Here is a 17,527-nt window from a genome sequence, read left to right as displayed (position 1 = left end):
GAGCCGATCAGATAGCTGGCAACAATAGAGGAAAAAAATAATTTGTGTTAAGACAGAAAAGTTTTATATTCTATATGCATATTAAAATTTCATCCCTGTTCCATATGTCTAAAAGGTTCCACATATATACATGTATTTTCATATGTTGATGATGTTATGGGTCAGAATAACCCTAAATGCCAGCAAAGATCAATCACACAGTTTAAACTTAACAATAATTTATTTACAGTAATATACAAATCATTAAGTACAAACTTAGCAAAAATCTAAAAATACATACATCAGAGTGTCCGTTGCTGCACACAATGTCCCAGTGAAATTATATCCCAGTAATACCTCAGTGATGCTTGTACGACAATTGTATCTATGCATCGAATTGACAGGATATTTATACAGTAATATAAATCTAGAATATTCTAGAAGTTGTAAGTACATGATATTACTGGAAAGTTCTGGACATACACAAAGTTCAAGAATGTTCTAGAAAAAAATGACCAAACATATGGACCACTCTGGAATGTTCAAGAAACTTAATGTTACTAATAATATACATGATGAAACAATACACATCTCACAACACCTCCCCCCTTAAAAAGTTTGAATGTCAATGAAAACTTACATTGTTAAAATGAGATATATGTACATTAATACAAAATCATATATGTTCACGATACTCTGGACAAGGCACCTGCAATAACATTGTCTTTGCCTTTGATATGCTTAATAGTTATGTTGTATTCTTGTAACAACAAACTCCATCTAGTCAGTCTTTGATTTTTGTTTGACAATTTATGCAAAAATGTCAGGGGGTTGTGATCCGTATATACAAGAATTGGATGCAAAGTAACATTCAGATAAACATCAAAATGCTGTAAGGCTAACAACAAAGCAAGGCATTCCTTTTCAATGGTGGAATACTTTTGTTGACATTTTGTAAGTTTCTTTGAAAAATAAGAAACAACTCTATCTACCTTATCACTATGTTCTTGAAACAAAGCTGCTCCGATTCCAACATCACTAGCATCAACAGTAAGCTTGAACTGCTTAGAAAAATCTGGAGTTGACAGAACTGGGTTGCTCATAAGGACAGATTTGATTTTTTGAAATGATTTTTCACAGTCCTTTGTCCATTCAAAGTTAACCCTCTTCTGCAAAAGATTTGTAAGTGGACTTACAACTGAGGAAAAATTTGGACAAAATTTTCTGTAAAACCCAGCCATGCCCAAAAACCTCATTAACTCTTTCTTGTTTGTAGGAATCGGGAACTTTGCAATAGCTTCCACTTTAGCCATTATGGGTGTAACATAACCTTGACCTACTTTATGACCTAAATACTCTACATAAGCATGACAAAATTCGCTCTTCTCAAGGTTCACAGTTAAGTTTGCTTTAGCTAAAATGTCAAACAAAGCACGCATGATTCGGAGATGTTCGTCCCATGTGTCGCTGTATATGATGACATCATCAATGTAGGCCTCGCATCCCTCAAGGTCTTGAAGAAGGGAGTGAATCATCCTTTGGAATGTAGCTGGTGCATTTTTCATGCCAAAAGGCATTACTTTATACTGGTAGAGTCCATCTGGTGTAGCAAAAGCAGATATTTCTTTTGCTCGTTCTGTTAACGGTACTTGCCAGTAGCCTTTCAACAGGTCAAATTTACTGACAAATTTCGCGTTTCCAATTTTGTCAATACAGTCATCGATTCTAGGTATTGGATATGAATCAGTTTTGGTAACAGAATTCACCTTTCTAAAGTCTGTACATAATCGGTAGGTACCGTCCTGTTTTGGTACAAGAATACACGGTGAGCTCCAATTACTTTTACTAGGTTCAACAATGTCATTGTCCAACATATACTGCACTTCCCTTCTTAGGTACTGCAATTTTATTGGATTAAGACGGTACGGATGTTGTTTGATAGGCAGAGCGTCACCCACTATGACATCATGACAAGCTGCATTAGTTTTCTTTGGAACATCCGAAAAGATGTGATGATACTCACTCATCAAGTTTTTAACTTGTTCCTTTTGGTGAATGTTCAAATGTCCAAGTTTGGCATCAAAATCAGCCAAAATTTCTGAGTTTTTCAAGCGGACACTCTGATTACAATCTTTCTTATTCATTTCTACACTCGTATCACTTTCAATACAATTTTGAACAGTCTTAGCATTGGCTAAAGTGGAAACTGGTTTTACAGAATTTCGGTCACACCTTTCAAAATACTCTTTTAACATGTTAATGTGACAAACCCGTTTCTCTTTACGTCGACCTGGTGTCTTAACTACATAGTTTACATCACTAATCTTGCTTTCAATTTCATAAGGGCCATAAAACTTGGCCTGTAAAGGATGACCAGGAATAGGTAAAAATACAAGAACCTTATCGCCTGGCTTAAACACCCTATTTCTGGCATCTTTGTCATACCACATTTTCATCTTCATCTGAGAACTCTTCAAATTTTCTTGTGCTAATTTACAAGCATTGTAAAGTTTTTCTTTGAAATCAGACACATAATCTAAAAGATTAAGATCAGTAGTCTCAGTCAGCCACTTTTCCTTCAACAATTTCAAAGGACCTCTAACTGTATGACCGAACACCAATTCAAAAGGACTGAACCCAAGAGACTCCTGGACTGCTTCTCGTGCAGCAAATAGCACAAGATGAACCCCTTCGTCCCATTCTTTTTCATACTGGTAACAATAGGTCTTCAGCATTGTTTTTAGGGTTTGATGAAAGCGTTCTAGCGCTCCCTGGGACTCAGGATGATAAGCAGTTGATCTATATTGCCTTATACCCAACTCATGCATGACTTGCTGGAACAACCCCGACATAAAATTTGAGCCTTGATCCGACTGAATTGCCTTGGGTGCTCCTACAAAGCTGAAAAACTTGGTTAGGGCCTTAACTATGCTCTTTGCCTTTATATTCCTAAGAGGTATGGCTTCAGGGAATCGAGTGGATGTACACATAATGGTAAGTAAATACTGGTTCCCAGATCTGGTCCTAGGCAAAGGTCCTACACAATCCACCAACACTCGACTAAACGGTTCTTCAAAAGCTGGAATTGGTTGGAGAGGGGCGGATGGTATCTTCTGATTCGGTTTACCTACCATCTGACAGACATGACACGACTTACAAAACTCAGAAACATCCTTCCTTAGCTTAGGCCAATAAAAATGACTCAAAATCCTATTATAAGTCTTATTGATACCTAAATGACCAGCCATAGGTGTATCGTGAGCTAAACTCATGACATCTCGACGATAAGCAGCTGGGACCACTATCTGGTGAACAACACGCCACACTTCATCTGGGGAAGCGTCAGGTGGTCGCCATTTTCGCATAAGGATGCCATCTTTCATATAGAAGCATTCTCCAACTTTAGTAGCCTCTTCTGGTGGAAGTGCCCTCTTACTAAGTTGAATGATATCTGGGTCTTTATGTTGTTCAGAGAGTAAACGTTCTCGGCTGAGGATGTCCTTGCCTTGGCTAGCTAATGGATGCAACTCATCATCCTCACCACCAAATTTTGGTAAAAGTTCTTTCTTCTCTTGCTTCTTGATATGGTGTGGTTCCATGCTGGTTTGAGTGCCATCAAGGTCAGATAAGAAAGTGTCATTCAAATCAATATCAACAGAGGAAGTCGTCTCGTCAAAGGCTTGAGTATGGTCTGCCTCCATTTCTCGTCTTCTGGCCATCGCTCTAGTAACAGCACAGGCTGGATAAATGTCATCATCTTCATCATCGCACATAACATCTGGAGTGATTTTCTCACAAACTATAGGATCTGGTACAACTTTTCCACCAGCTAAATCGTTGCCTAGCAACAAAGAAATGCCTGGAACGGGAAGAGTAGGTCGAACACCTACGATAACAGGTCCAGTAACTAAATCTGACTTCAAACTAATTCTATGCAGGGGAACATCAATGACGCCTAGCTCCACACCCTGTAATAAAACTGACCCACCAGTAGAAGTCTGCTCAGACAAAGGAAGCACGCCCTCTAACAATAACGTCTGTGCAGCACCAGTATCTCTCAAAATCTGGACAGGTTTTATTTCGCTAGAGTCACCGAGTGAAACAAATCCCTGAGACATAAAGGGCTTATAATCCTCCATAGAATCAATAGAACTGGACTGTGAACCCTGGACATCAGGAGTGTCAGAACAAATCGAACCTAAGGTTTCTCTATCACCTCTAACTGCAGCACAAGCATGTGGCTGAGTTTTATCAAAGTCATTTTTTCTCTTAAGTTTAAAGCATTCACTGATCAGATGACATTTTTTCTTACAATAACTCCAAGTAGGAAGCGACCCTATTCCAGAAGATCCTTCAAAACGTCCTGGACCGGACTTAGAACCACCTTGGGATGGAGACTGGGAACTTGTGAAAGACTGAGACCCTGAACCACTCTTTTTATATGTGTCTGAATTGGTAGAATTACTGCTAGTCTGAGATCTTGATACAAAATTCTTTTTATGAGACAGAGCATAAGTATCAGATATGACTGCTGCCTCTTCAAGAGTTTTCACATTCTTATCTTCTAAATGTGTTTTCAAATCTTGAGGAACACATTCCTTAAACTCTTCTACCAGGATGACTTGGCGCAAATTAGCAAAGGTTTTATCAAGTTTCTTAGATCTAAACCAGTGATCAAATAAATCTTCTTTCTCTCGTGAAAATTCAACAAATGTTTGATTATCAAACTTTCTATACTTTCTGAACTTTTGTCTATACGCTTCAGGTACTAATTCATATGCTTTTAATATTGCTGCTTTGACCTTCTCATAGTCTGAACTCTCAACTACCCCTAGTGCAGAGTATACCTCAGCTGCTTTGCCAACCAGTACACTTTGTAACATTGTTGACCAAACGTGTTGTGGCCATTTAAGATTCTCTGCGACTTTTTCGAATTGGGGAAAATATTTGTCTACAGATTTTTCTTGAAATTTTGGAACTAGTCTGATATTTTTTGCTGCATCAAATTCATTCTTGACAAAAAAAGGTTCTGGTTTCTGCTGTAATCTTAATTTCTCTAACTCAAAGTGCTCTTGTCTTTCTAATTTGTCTAATTCAAATTTCCGTTCACGCTCTCGTTCTTCTCTCTCTCTTTCTCGCTCTTCTCTTTCAAATCGCATTTTCTCTAACTCTAATTGAAACTGATATTCTGTCATTTTATAAGAGCCTAACTCTGATTTAACTGTATATTCTGGAAGATCGTATTTTTCAAAGATGTTTTCTTCTACTAGTTTGTTTGCAACCTTAATTCTAATGTCTTGCTTTTTCTGAGAGGATTTAACATCTAGCCCAAAATGCAAACCTAATGCGATCAAGTCATCCTTTTTTAACGTATCAAAAGCCTGAACACTCGGTGAACTAAGAAAGTCTGTGACCGAAAATACCATGTTGATTTTTGCTGGCTTATAATTTAATTTAACAATTTAATCAACAAAATTCTGACAATAAACTGCAAAAGTGCAAGAAATTCTTTATCCCGGACGAGCCCCCAATTCTGTTATGGGTCAGAATAACCCTAAATGCCAGCAAAGATCAATCACACAGTTTAAACTTAACAATAATTTATTTACAGTAATATACAAATCATTAAGTACAAACTTAGCAAAAATCTAAAAATACATACATCAGAGTGTCCGTTGCTGCACACAATGTCCCAGTGAAATTATATCCCAGTAATACCTCAGTGATGCTTGTACGACAATTGTATCTATGCATCGAATTGACAGGATATTTATACAGTAATATAAATCTAGAATATTCTAGAAGTTGTAAGTACATGATATTACTGGAAAGTTCTGGACATACACAAAGTTCAAGAATGTTCTAGAAAAAAATGACCAAACATATGGACCACTCTGGAATGTTCAAGAAACTTAATGTTACTAATAATATACATGATGAAACAATACACATCTCACAACACCTCCCCCCTTAAAAAGTTTGAATGTCAATGAAAACTTACATTGTTAAAATGAGATATATGTACATTAATACAAAATCATATATGTTCACGATACTCTGGACAAGGCACCTGCAATAACATTGTCTTTGCCTTTGATATGCTTAATAGTTATGTTGTATTCTTGTAACAACAAACTCCATCTAGTCAGTCTTTGATTTTTGTTTGACAATTTATGCAAAAATGTCAGGGGGTTGTGATCCGTATATACAAGAATTGGATGCAAAGTAACATTCAGATAAACATCAAAATGCTGTAAGGCTAACAACAAAGCAAGGCATTCCTTTTCAATGGTGGAATACTTTTGTTGACATTTTGTAAGTTTCTTTGAAAAATAAGAAACAACTCTATCTACCTTATCACTATGTTCTTGAAACAAAGCTGCTCCGATTCCAACATCACTAGCATCAACAGTAAGCTTGAACTGCTTAGAAAAATCTGGAGTTGACAGAACTGGGTTGCTCATAAGGACAGATTTGATTTTTTGAAATGATTTTTCACAGTCCTTTGTCCATTCAAAGTTAACCCTCTTCTGCAAAAGATTTGTAAGTGGACTTACAACTGAGGAAAAATTTGGACAAAATTTTCTGTAAAACCCAGCCATGCCCAAAAACCTCATTAACTCTTTCTTGTTTGTAGGAATCGGGAACTTTGCAATAGCTTCCACTTTAGCCATTATGGGTGTAACATAACCTTGACCTACTTTATGACCTAAATACTCTACATAAGCATGACAAAATTCGCTCTTCTCAAGGTTCACAGTTAAGTTTGCTTTAGCTAAAATGTCAAACAAAGCACGCATGATTCGGAGATGTTCGTCCCATGTGTCGCTGTATATGATGACATCATCAATGTAGGCCTCGCATCCCTCAAGGTCTTGAAGAAGGGAGTGAATCATCCTTTGGAATGTAGCTGGTGCATTTTTCATGCCAAAAGGCATTACTTTATACTGGTAGAGTCCATCTGGTGTAGCAAAAGCAGATATTTCTTTTGCTCGTTCTGTTAACGGTACTTGCCAGTAGCCTTTCAACAGGTCAAATTTACTGACAAATTTCGCGTTTCCAATTTTGTCAATACAGTCATCGATTCTAGGTATTGGATATGAATCAGTTTTGGTAACAGAATTCACCTTTCTAAAGTCTGTACATAATCGGTAGGTACCGTCCTGTTTTGGTACAAGAATACACGGTGAGCTCCAATTACTTTTACTAGGTTCAACAATGTCATTGTCCAACATATACTGCACTTCCCTTCTTAGGTACTGCAATTTTATTGGATTAAGACGGTACGGATGTTGTTTGATAGGCAGAGCGTCACCCACTATGACATCATGACAAGCTGCATTAGTTTTCTTTGGAACATCCGAAAAGATGTGATGATACTCACTCATCAAGTTTTTAACTTGTTCCTTTTGGTGAATGTTCAAATGTCCAAGTTTGGCATCAAAATCAGCCAAAATTTCTGAGTTTTTCAAGCGGACACTCTGATTACAATCTTTCTTATTCATTTCTACACTCGTATCACTTTCAATACAATTTTGAACAGTCTTAGCATTGGCTAAAGTGGAAACTGGTTTTACAGAATTTCGGTCACACCTTTCAAAATACTCTTTTAACATGTTAATGTGACAAACCCGTTTCTCTTTACGTCGACCTGGTGTCTTAACTACATAGTTTACATCACTAATCTTGCTTTCAATTTCATAAGGGCCATAAAACTTGGCCTGTAAAGGATGACCAGGAATAGGTAAAAATACAAGAACCTTATCGCCTGGCTTAAACACCCTATTTCTGGCATCTTTGTCATACCACATTTTCATCTTCATCTGAGAACTCTTCAAATTTTCTTGTGCTAATTTACAAGCATTGTAAAGTTTTTCTTTGAAATCAGACACATAATCTAAAAGATTAAGATCAGTAGTCTCAGTCAGCCACTTTTCCTTCAACAATTTCAAAGGACCTCTAACTGTATGACCGAACACCAATTCAAAAGGACTGAACCCAAGAGACTCCTGGACTGCTTCTCGTGCAGCAAATAGCACAAGATGAACCCCTTCGTCCCATTCTTTTTCATACTGGTAACAATAGGTCTTCAGCATTGTTTTTAGGGTTTGATGAAAGCGTTCTAGCGCTCCCTGGGACTCAGGATGATAAGCAGTTGATCTATATTGCCTTATACCCAACTCATGCATGACTTGCTGGAACAACCCCGACATAAAATTTGAGCCTTGATCCGACTGAATTGCCTTGGGTGCTCCTACAAAGCTGAAAAACTTGGTTAGGGCCTTAACTATGCTCTTTGCCTTTATATTCCTAAGAGGTATGGCTTCAGGGAATCGAGTGGATGTACACATAATGGTAAGTAAATACTGGTTCCCAGATCTGGTCCTAGGCAAAGGTCCTACACAATCCACCAACACTCGACTAAACGGTTCTTCAAAAGCTGGAATTGGTTGGAGAGGGGCGGATGGTATCTTCTGATTCGGTTTACCTACCATCTGACAGACATGACACGACTTACAAAACTCAGAAACATCCTTCCTTAGCTTAGGCCAATAAAAAATGACTCAAAATCCTATTATAAGTCTTATTGATACCTAAATGACCAGCCATAGGTGTATCGTGAGCTAAACTCATGACATCTCGACGATAAGCAGCTGGGACCACTATCTGGTGAACAACACGCCACACTTCATCTGGGGAAGCGTCAGGTGGTCGCCATTTTCGCATAAGGATGCCATCTTTCATATAGAAGCATTCTCCAACTTTAGTAGCCTCTTCTGGTGGAAGTGCCCTCTTACTAAGTTGAATGATATCTGGGTCTTTATGTTGTTCAGAGAGTAAACGTTCTCGGCTGAGGATGTCCTTGCCTTGGCTAGCTAATGGATGCAACTCATCATCCTCACCACCAAATTTTGGTAAAAGTTCTTTCTTCTCTTGCTTCTTGATATGGTGTGGTTCCATGCTGGTTTGAGTGCCATCAAGGTCAGATAAGAAAGTGTCATTCAAATCAATATCAACAGAGGAAGTCGTCTCGTCAAAGGCTTGAGTATGGTCTGCCTCCATTTCTCGTCTTCTGGCCATCGCTCTAGTAACAGCACAGGCTGGATAAATGTCATCATCTTCATCATCGCACATAACATCTGGAGTGATTTTCTCACAAACTATAGGATCTGGTACAACTTTTCCACCAGCTAAATCGTTGCCTAGCAACAAAGAAATGCCTGGAACGGGAAGAGTAGGTCGAACACCTACGATAACAGGTCCAGTAACTAAATCTGACTTCAAACTAATTCTATGCAGGGGAACATCAATGACGCCTAGCTCCACACCCTGTAATAAAACTGACCCACCAGTAGAAGTCTGCTCAGACAAAGGAAGCACGCCCTCTAACAATAACGTCTGTGCAGCACCAGTATCTCTCAAAATCTGGACAGGTTTTATTTCGCTAGAGTCACCGAGTGAAACAAATCCCTGAGACATAAAGGGCTTATAATCCTCCATAGAATCAATAGAACTGGACTGTGAACCCTGGACATCAGGAGTGTCAGAACAAATCGAACCTAAGGTTTCTCTATCACCTCTAACTGCAGCACAAGCATGTGGCTGAGTTTTATCAAAGTCATTTTTTCTCTTAAGTTTAAAGCATTCACTGATCAGATGACCTTTTTTCTTACAATAACTACAAGTAGGAAGCGACCCTATTCCAGAAGATCCTTCAAAACGTCCTGGACCGGACTTAGAACCACCTTGGGATGGAGACTGGGAACTTGTGAAAGACTGAGACCCTGAACCACTCTTTTTATATGTGTCTGAATTGGTAGAATTACTGCTAGTCTGAGATCTTGATACAAAATTCTTTTTATGAGACAGAGCATAAGTATCAGATATGACTGCTGCCTCTTCAAGAGTTTTCACATTCTTATCTTCTAAATGTGTTTTCAAATCTTGAGGAACACATTCCTTAAACTCTTCTACCAGGATGACTTGGCGCAAATTAGCAAAGGTTTTATCAAGTTTCTTAGATCTAAACCAGTGATCAAATAAATCTTCTTTCTCTCGTGAAAATTCAACAAATGTTTGATTATCAAACTTTCTATACTTTCTGAACTTTTGTCTATACGCTTCAGGTACTAATTCATATGCTTTTAATATTGCTGCTTTGACCTTCTCATAGTCTGAACTCTCAACTACCCCTAGTGCAGAGTATACCTCAGCTGCTTTGCCAACCAGTACACTTTGTAACATTGTTGACCAAACGTGTTGTGGCCATTTAAGATTCTCTGCGACTTTTTCGAATTGGGGAAAATATTTGTCTACAGATTTTTCTTGAAATTTTGGAACTAGTCTGATATTTTTTGCTGCATCAAATTCATTCTTGACAAAAAAGGGTTCTGGTTTCTGCTGTAATCTTAATTTCTCTAACTCAAAGTGCTCTTGTCTTTCTAATTTGTCTAATTCAAATTTCCGTTCACGCTCTCGTTCTTCTCTCTCTCTTTCTCGCTCTTCTCTTTCAAATCGCATTTTCTCTAACTCTAATTGAAACTGATATTCTGTCATTTTATAAGAGCCTAACTCTGATTTAACTGTATATTCTGGAAGATCGTATTTTTCAAAGATGTTTTCTTCTACTAGTTTGTTTGCAACCTTAATTCTAATGTCTTGCTTTTTCTGAGAGGATTTAACATCTAGCCCAAAATGCAAACCTAATGCGATCAAGTCATCCTTTTTTAACGTATCAAAAGCCTGAACACTCGGTGAACTAAGAAAGTCTGTGACCGAAAATACCATGTTGATTTTTGCTGGCTTATAATTTAATTTAACAATTTAATCAACAAAATTCTGACAATAAACTGCAAAAGTGCAAGAAATTCTTTATCCCGGACGAGCCCCCAATTCTGTTATGGGTCAGAATAACCCTAAATGCCAGCAAAGATCAATCACACAGTTTAAACTTAACAATAATTTATTTACAGTAATATACAAATCATTAAGTACAAACTTAGCAAAAATCTAAAAATACATACATCAGAGTGTCCGTTGCTGCACACAATGTCCCAGTGAAATTATATCCCAGTAATACCTCAGTGATGCTTGTACGACAATTGTATCTATGCATCGAATTGACAGGATATTTATACAGTAATATAAATCTAGAATATTCTAGAAGTTGTAAGTACATGATATTACTGGAAAGTTCTGGACATACACAAAGTTCAAGAATGTTCTAGAAAAAAATGACCAAACATATGGACCACTCTGGAATGTTCAAGAAACTTAATGTTACTAATAATATACATGATGAAACAATACACATCTCACAACAATGAGCTATACTTGCTAGAATCTAAATATATTTTTGTTACGCTACATTTATTCTTGTATTATGTATGAGATTACATATTGTAAAAAGAATGTGTACTTGTATGTAAAAAAAAAAAGTAAAGCAAGGAAGGTCCCCCCCCCCCTTCCCCAACCCTTTTTGTTCTAAGTAGATGGACCAAAATTTCAGTATCTTTTAATATTCCATTTGTATTTCATTCTAAGAATGTAGATGCTTGTTACTTTTTTAAAAATATTTTTCAAAAAGTTTGTAAAATATGCTATCATCGAAAAGAGGTTAGGTGTATTCAAGATATGATTTGATGAAATATCTCTGGTCAACCATGATAAAAATGTGTTTCTGGTAACATTAGATATAATTCTAGATTTAAAAAAAAAATAACTGGCATGTAAACAACATAGATTTTGGGGACTTTTCAAAATAACAATATTATGTGATTTCTTTTTTCTGATGGATGTGAGCAGTATAAATGTTAAATGTGCATGTTTTCAATTGAATATCTCAAAAAATTCTCTTTGTAGTTGATTATCTATTAGATTATTAATTAGATTGGATGAATTATAGCACAAAACATTGTGAATGGTGCACATTTGAATAAAATATGAAATTACTTATCCTTGTGTTAAAATTAGGCTGCTGAAGTTTGGGATATTTGTGCTCCCTAGCACATAGTATGAAAATAATCATGCAAAAGTATATGTATTTGTACTGGCTACGGAAACCTTCGTATGGCACTTTTGATCCTCGGTTTGGGAAGATTCAAGTTTAGTATGTTTCTTTATATAGAGTAATCTTCCTTCTAGAAATAAATAGCAGGTCCTTAGGACCCCCACCCCACAAAGAGGGCTGAATAATTTTGCCAGTAATGGTTAAACTACACAAAAGCCAGATGCACAATAGCATGCAGGGCTAATATGTGGTTGTGTCTCTCATAACATCTGCTGACCCCAAGACCATCAACTTAAAACAGACTCAGTCAAACTTTCTTATTGTTATAACTTCTGAAAAAAAAGATAATCGGTGAAATTGTTTTATCATGTTTGAATATAAATTTATATGCAATTACTGTTGTAAATTTTTAAGCAAATACGTTTAAAGAATTCGTTATAATAAAAATCTAAATTTTGACTAAGTCTGTTCTCAGATTATGGTCTTGGGGTATTATGATTGATTGATTGTTTGTTTGTCATTTAACGTCCCTCTCGAGAATTTTTCACTCTTATGGAGATGCCACCACTTGCCGGTGGAGGGCTACAAATTTTGTCCTATGCTCAGCACTCAGAGCCATTGAGCAGCGAGGGATCTTTTTCGTGCCAGCACCTACTGCGACACTGGGCCTCGGTTTATATGGTCTCATCCGAAGGACCAGTCTCCACGTCCCACAGTGGGATTCGAACCCGCGACTTAAGGATTGACTCCTTACTTCGCGACTCTAGAGCAGACGCTCTAACCACTGCGCCACACAGGCGACTTGGGGTATTATGGTATTTGAATGGTAGTATTGGGACCTGATGATCCTCCCTCCTTTTTTTCTTTTGCTTGGCAAGGTTTTTTTTTGTTACATTGTAGTTGTACTTCCGTTAATGAATATGTTTCCTATGTACCTGAAAAAAATACCATGAAATATCTGGAAATATGCTAAAATGACAATTTAGTTTCTGTTAATTTATTCAACATCATAGTCACTACTACTGTCATCAATTTCGTTTTCAGAAATATCATACATTTCATTATCAAGAAACACATCATTTATAATGTCTAAAACAGACATTGCAATATGGGAAGTCCATATCGAACCATATTTCATGACATCCTCCATAGAGAATATTTTATCTACATTATCAACTAGCAAAGAAATACTATCATCTTGTAACACATCAATAGAGGGCACTGTCGGACACTGTTCCTTATATGTACGCAATTTGTGTCGCAAAATAAGTCTGTCTTCTTGAGCAACCTCTCTAGTCATTGCCTCTTCTACAGAAACATCCTTCCACCCATGTAAGGGATGAGTTGCATGTGAAATGCGACAGTTGCACTTTTTGTTGCAAGCATCACAGCATAAATGGCTGTCTACGGGATCGGCTGTAGCAAGATAAGCTGAGGAGATTATCTGCCTTCGACATTCATTTTCTGATGAAACAAGTCTCAAAATTTCTGGATCAATTTTCTTGAAAAGTTTTTTGTTCTTCTTGACCAAAAGTATTTCTTCAGAAAAGGTGCTGTCTCTCCCAGCTCGTCCCATCTGCTGTACGAAAGTATCTAGGTCATGGGGTACCCCATAATGAATAACACAATGTAGATTCTTAAAATTTACACCCATTCCGGCTGCATTAGTACATATCAATACTCTGATTTTTCCAGTTTCACTTCCCATATCTGTGCGAATATTTTCTTTCACAAATTCAGGGGTCTTACTTTGGTACATGTTCACAAGCTCTGTACTCCCTATCAGTCTTGACAACATGCAGAATAAGTGGGAACAATCCTTAATTGAGGAACAAAAAATTAAATGTCTTTCAAAGTCACTCTTCTTCTGCATTACTCCTTTAATAAGCCAGTGAAAAAGCTTTTCATTATCTACATTGTTTGGTATTGTGATTACCGTAATTTTAATGTTTTGGCGATCAGGGTTGTCCAGGATCACAACATTATCGGCCTTGAAGCAAAGACTTTTCATGATCTTTTTTCGGTTTGTTGGACTTGCCGTCGCTGTCAATGCCAGTACTGGAACATTCAGACTTAACGATCTAAGTTCTCCAATATGAGAAAACCACTCTCTGAATGGGCTTTCCTGCGCAGATCCCTGGCCCCTAAAAAATTTGCAAAGCTCTGTTTTAGAACATACTAGTAATTATGTATTCTATTTAAGCTACCAATATACCATTACCGAAAGGTTTATCGTCTCACTTGATAATTTTTAAAAAATCATCAGATGATAATTAATAAATAATTCATCAAAAATCCTTGATTTTAAATAACATTACCAATGCACAACTGTATGGGCTCCGTCTACCACCGTTAATCGATGGTTGCTTTGAAATGATGAACTTTTAATAACGTCTAGCCATTTGTCGTTTCCAACTAGGAGTTCCGGGCTACCGAAAACAAAGTGATAGTGACCATTCCTTATTCCGTTAATGTCATCTTCTTCAGTTCCAATGTATATGGCTTTGTACCCTAGTCCTTTCAGGCGTTCAACTTGTTCTTTCATGATCGATGTTAACGGAGAGATGATCAACGTTGTTCCGTTGTCAAATAAAATTGGGGCACACTCGTAAGTCATTGACTTACCACTGCCAGTTTTAGTTCCAACAAAAACGTCCTTTAAATTGAATAATCCGTTTATGGCTTGTTTCTGTTTTAAGGATAAAACTATGTTGAATTTTTTGTCTATTTCCATAAACAACTTATCTATGGGGGCAGCCATATTGTCTCGCTATGGCTCTTTAATAGGCTTATTCTGATTGGCTAATAGCAGAGGCCAACAGAGTTCAACAATGCGTAATCTCTCTAGATGGCGCCATAGTCAACCCAATCAAACTCGGCCTATTCGGTCAAGGGTTTATGTGGAGCGGAGCGGATCAGAAACTCTTGACTTGGGAAGATGGTTTTGACTGTGATCATATGAGAATCATATGAAACAGTGATCATATGAGAATCATATGAAACAGTGTTCACTTATCTTTCCTTGTTATACTGAAGTAAAATTGCAATTTCAATTATATATATATATATATATCAAAGGATGAATTTAAATGTACATTTATTCAAAAGAATTTGTTGATAATTAATTATATGTAAAGTTCTACTCTGTTTACCCCCCCCCCCTTTTCCTTCTAAAAAAAAAAACCTTTCACAATTTTTTTTTCTGTTATAATGCATTTCCCAGACAAAAAAGAATAAATTAATTTCCTTTTTATTTTAAATCTTTTGGGTTTGGCTAAGTAAAATTAAAATAATTCCGTATTTTTCTCCGGACCGGTTTTGTCTTTTATCGGATGAAAATATACGTCAATTTTGACGTCACTGCTGCAGCAGACGTGTTGGGTGTTTGGAAAAGGCAAGTGATCTCCTAACAATAATATTTTAAAGACTTTTGATTCATATTGTTTAAATATAATTTCATTATTGTTACAGGTGCGTATGAACTCTCTATCGATATATACTCTTATCACTTGCATCATGCATGTAATTGTTAAATCAATGCATCTCGTAAACCTAACGTTTGTGATCTGTAAGTAAGTTTAGATAAAATTTGTTTCTGATTAAATGTAAACATTACAGGTTAGGCTAAAGGCATTACTACTTTTTAAAACTTGAATTTGTTTTCGTTTTGTTACGTACTGATATGAAAGTCAAAGTAGAAACCTTGTATGTCGTTATGTATGTTGAGATCGTTATCAAGTCCGGATTCCTTCTTAAACTTAATGAGAAATGTTTGTTACGGCCTATAGATGCATTCGGCAACTGAGTTCAGTGTCATAGTGCTGTTTTTTTTCAGTCCAAAGAGCCCGAAGCTGATAAGACTGGCGATTGATCCTGAAGCTGATTTGACAGACGATTGCATCATCACAATATTGAAGGTAAAAATAAATAGGCCTACTTGAAATAAAAAATCAAAGTATCTGTAATGTCTCTTTATGACAAAATATTTCTTGATAATTTCTTTTTGTTCTTTTATAATTCTACATTGTTTGCATGGCTTCATCAAAAATAAATTCTCAACTCAATACTCTAGAAATTTTATTCTACATTATAATTTTAATCCAGTGCACTTAAAATATGCAAAGTATGAATTGATTTTGCTGGCTGTAAAGGCTATGAAACTATATAGTATACAATAAATTTGTGGGGAAAGGGGGGATAAATTGGATTTTTGAATTTCAACTAAAAAATTATAAAAGTGACATCCAACTTTAAAGGTATGAATACATGTGCATGTGAGTTGAAAGAACATCAGCTAGCTAATCCATTGAATATTTACATCTATGTATTCATTTACTGACAATTATTTTTCCCCCCAACACTAGTGAATGGTGTGCGTGCCTATAGTTTCGGGTTAAATGTTAGTTATATTTAAGACTATAGAGAACCTACAATCTTGTACTCTCTCATTTTGATAGTTTAAGTTTTAATTAAATGTATTCTTAGAAAATATCTACTGTGTGAGACTGTTAGTATTTGTCTTACAGGTTCAATATACAGTCAGCCTCTCGTAAGATAAAGAACAAATCCCAAGATCCAAGGCTTGCTTTAAAGTAAAGGTAACTACACACTGTTAAATAAACTTTGTTATAGTCTTCCCAAAAGTTTGGGATATCTTGGAATCACAATATCCGTTTTTCTGCCTGTCTACTTGTCTGTAGTATTTTTTGTCCAAAAATAATATACATGTATCTGTATCAGAATCTTCTTAATTTTTTGACAATCTGAATTAACATATACTGTTTGAACATTCCAAATTTAATTGTCAAAATAACAAAAAAATGCTTTTTATGATTTTATTATGAATTTAGAAGCATATCTTTCAATAGTGTAATTGTTTTGCAAATTACATCATAGGATTCCTCAAAACACCTAGCATAACATATATAACATTAGTTTTATCTTGTATCATATCTGTGTCAGTGAATTGGGCATACATTTGTTTGCTGATTATACCTAAGTAACTTTTATAACTCATAGAATTTAAGAATTATTTTATTTTTACTTTTGAAATTTTTGTAGAGACCATTCTGTGCCACAAAGAAATTGTTCAGGAAAAGGAGAAGTGGTGGATATTTATTTTTGGTACGGTACAGTTCAAAGAGATTTTCAAAATGGTCATGGAAGATCAAAGGGAGGACAACTGAAAAAAAAACTGAAAGATACAGAAGGAAAAAGAACAAGGAATAATTATGAAATGGGGAGGATGTACACAATCTTGTCTGAATTTGACCTGTGAAGATTTCCCATATTGTATGCTGGAATAATCAATAACTTGATTTTTCATAAATTTACAATAGAGAATACATGACAAATGTTATTGCTGATATTTCAATGTTGCTTTGGACACTTTCATGTCATATGGTATTTTTATACATTATCTAATTATGTTATTCATTTGTACATGTACAGTATACATGTTTAACTACTAAATCATTTTGCTGAAATCTTATAATTTGTACTCATGTTAGAATATGTTTAATACATGTATCGACAAAT

The 17,527-nt window shown here is 36.1% G+C and overlaps 2 protein-coding genes across 3 annotated transcripts; one reads left to right on the top strand and one right to left on the bottom strand.

Annotated features, from left to right (window-relative positions):
• Positions 1-12,986: 12,986 nt before the first annotated feature.
• LOC134260556 (uncharacterized) lies at positions 12,987-14,750 on the bottom strand. Its single transcript, XM_062743104.1, has 2 exons — positions 14,308-14,750; positions 12,987-14,133 (listed from the first exon to the last, which is right to left on the bottom strand). Exons 1-2 carry the CDS (start codon positions 14,748-14,750, stop codon positions 12,987-12,989), a joined length of 1,590 nt encoding a protein of 529 aa, XP_062599088.1.
• A 506-nt stretch (positions 14,751-15,256) lies between these two features.
• On the top strand, positions 15,257-17,527 carry LOC134260553 (uncharacterized). Of its 2 annotated transcripts, none has more exons than XM_062743100.1 (3): positions 15,257-15,383; positions 15,825-15,906; positions 17,051-17,527. In XM_062743100.1, exons 1-3 carry the CDS (start codon positions 15,322-15,324, stop codon positions 17,216-17,218), a joined length of 312 nt encoding a protein of 103 aa, XP_062599084.1. In that variant the 5' UTR covers positions 15,257-15,321; the 3' UTR covers positions 17,219-17,527. The 2 variants fall into 2 exon arrangements, 1 of the variants encoding a protein (XP_062599084.1); XR_009990572.1 differs by lacking the exon at positions 15,257-15,383 and adding an exon at positions 16,516-16,587.

This window comes from Saccostrea cucullata, unplaced genomic scaffold, assembly GCF_032062105.1.
Source record: "Saccostrea cucullata isolate Sc308-1 unplaced genomic scaffold, CSIRO_AGI_Scuc_v1 ctg2452, whole genome shotgun sequence".
NCBI lineage: Eukaryota > Metazoa > Mollusca > Bivalvia > Ostreida > Ostreidae > Saccostrea > Saccostrea cuccullata.
The sequence above is the reverse complement of the archived record's forward strand: the minus strand, read 5'-3'. Positions and strand labels throughout refer to the sequence as shown.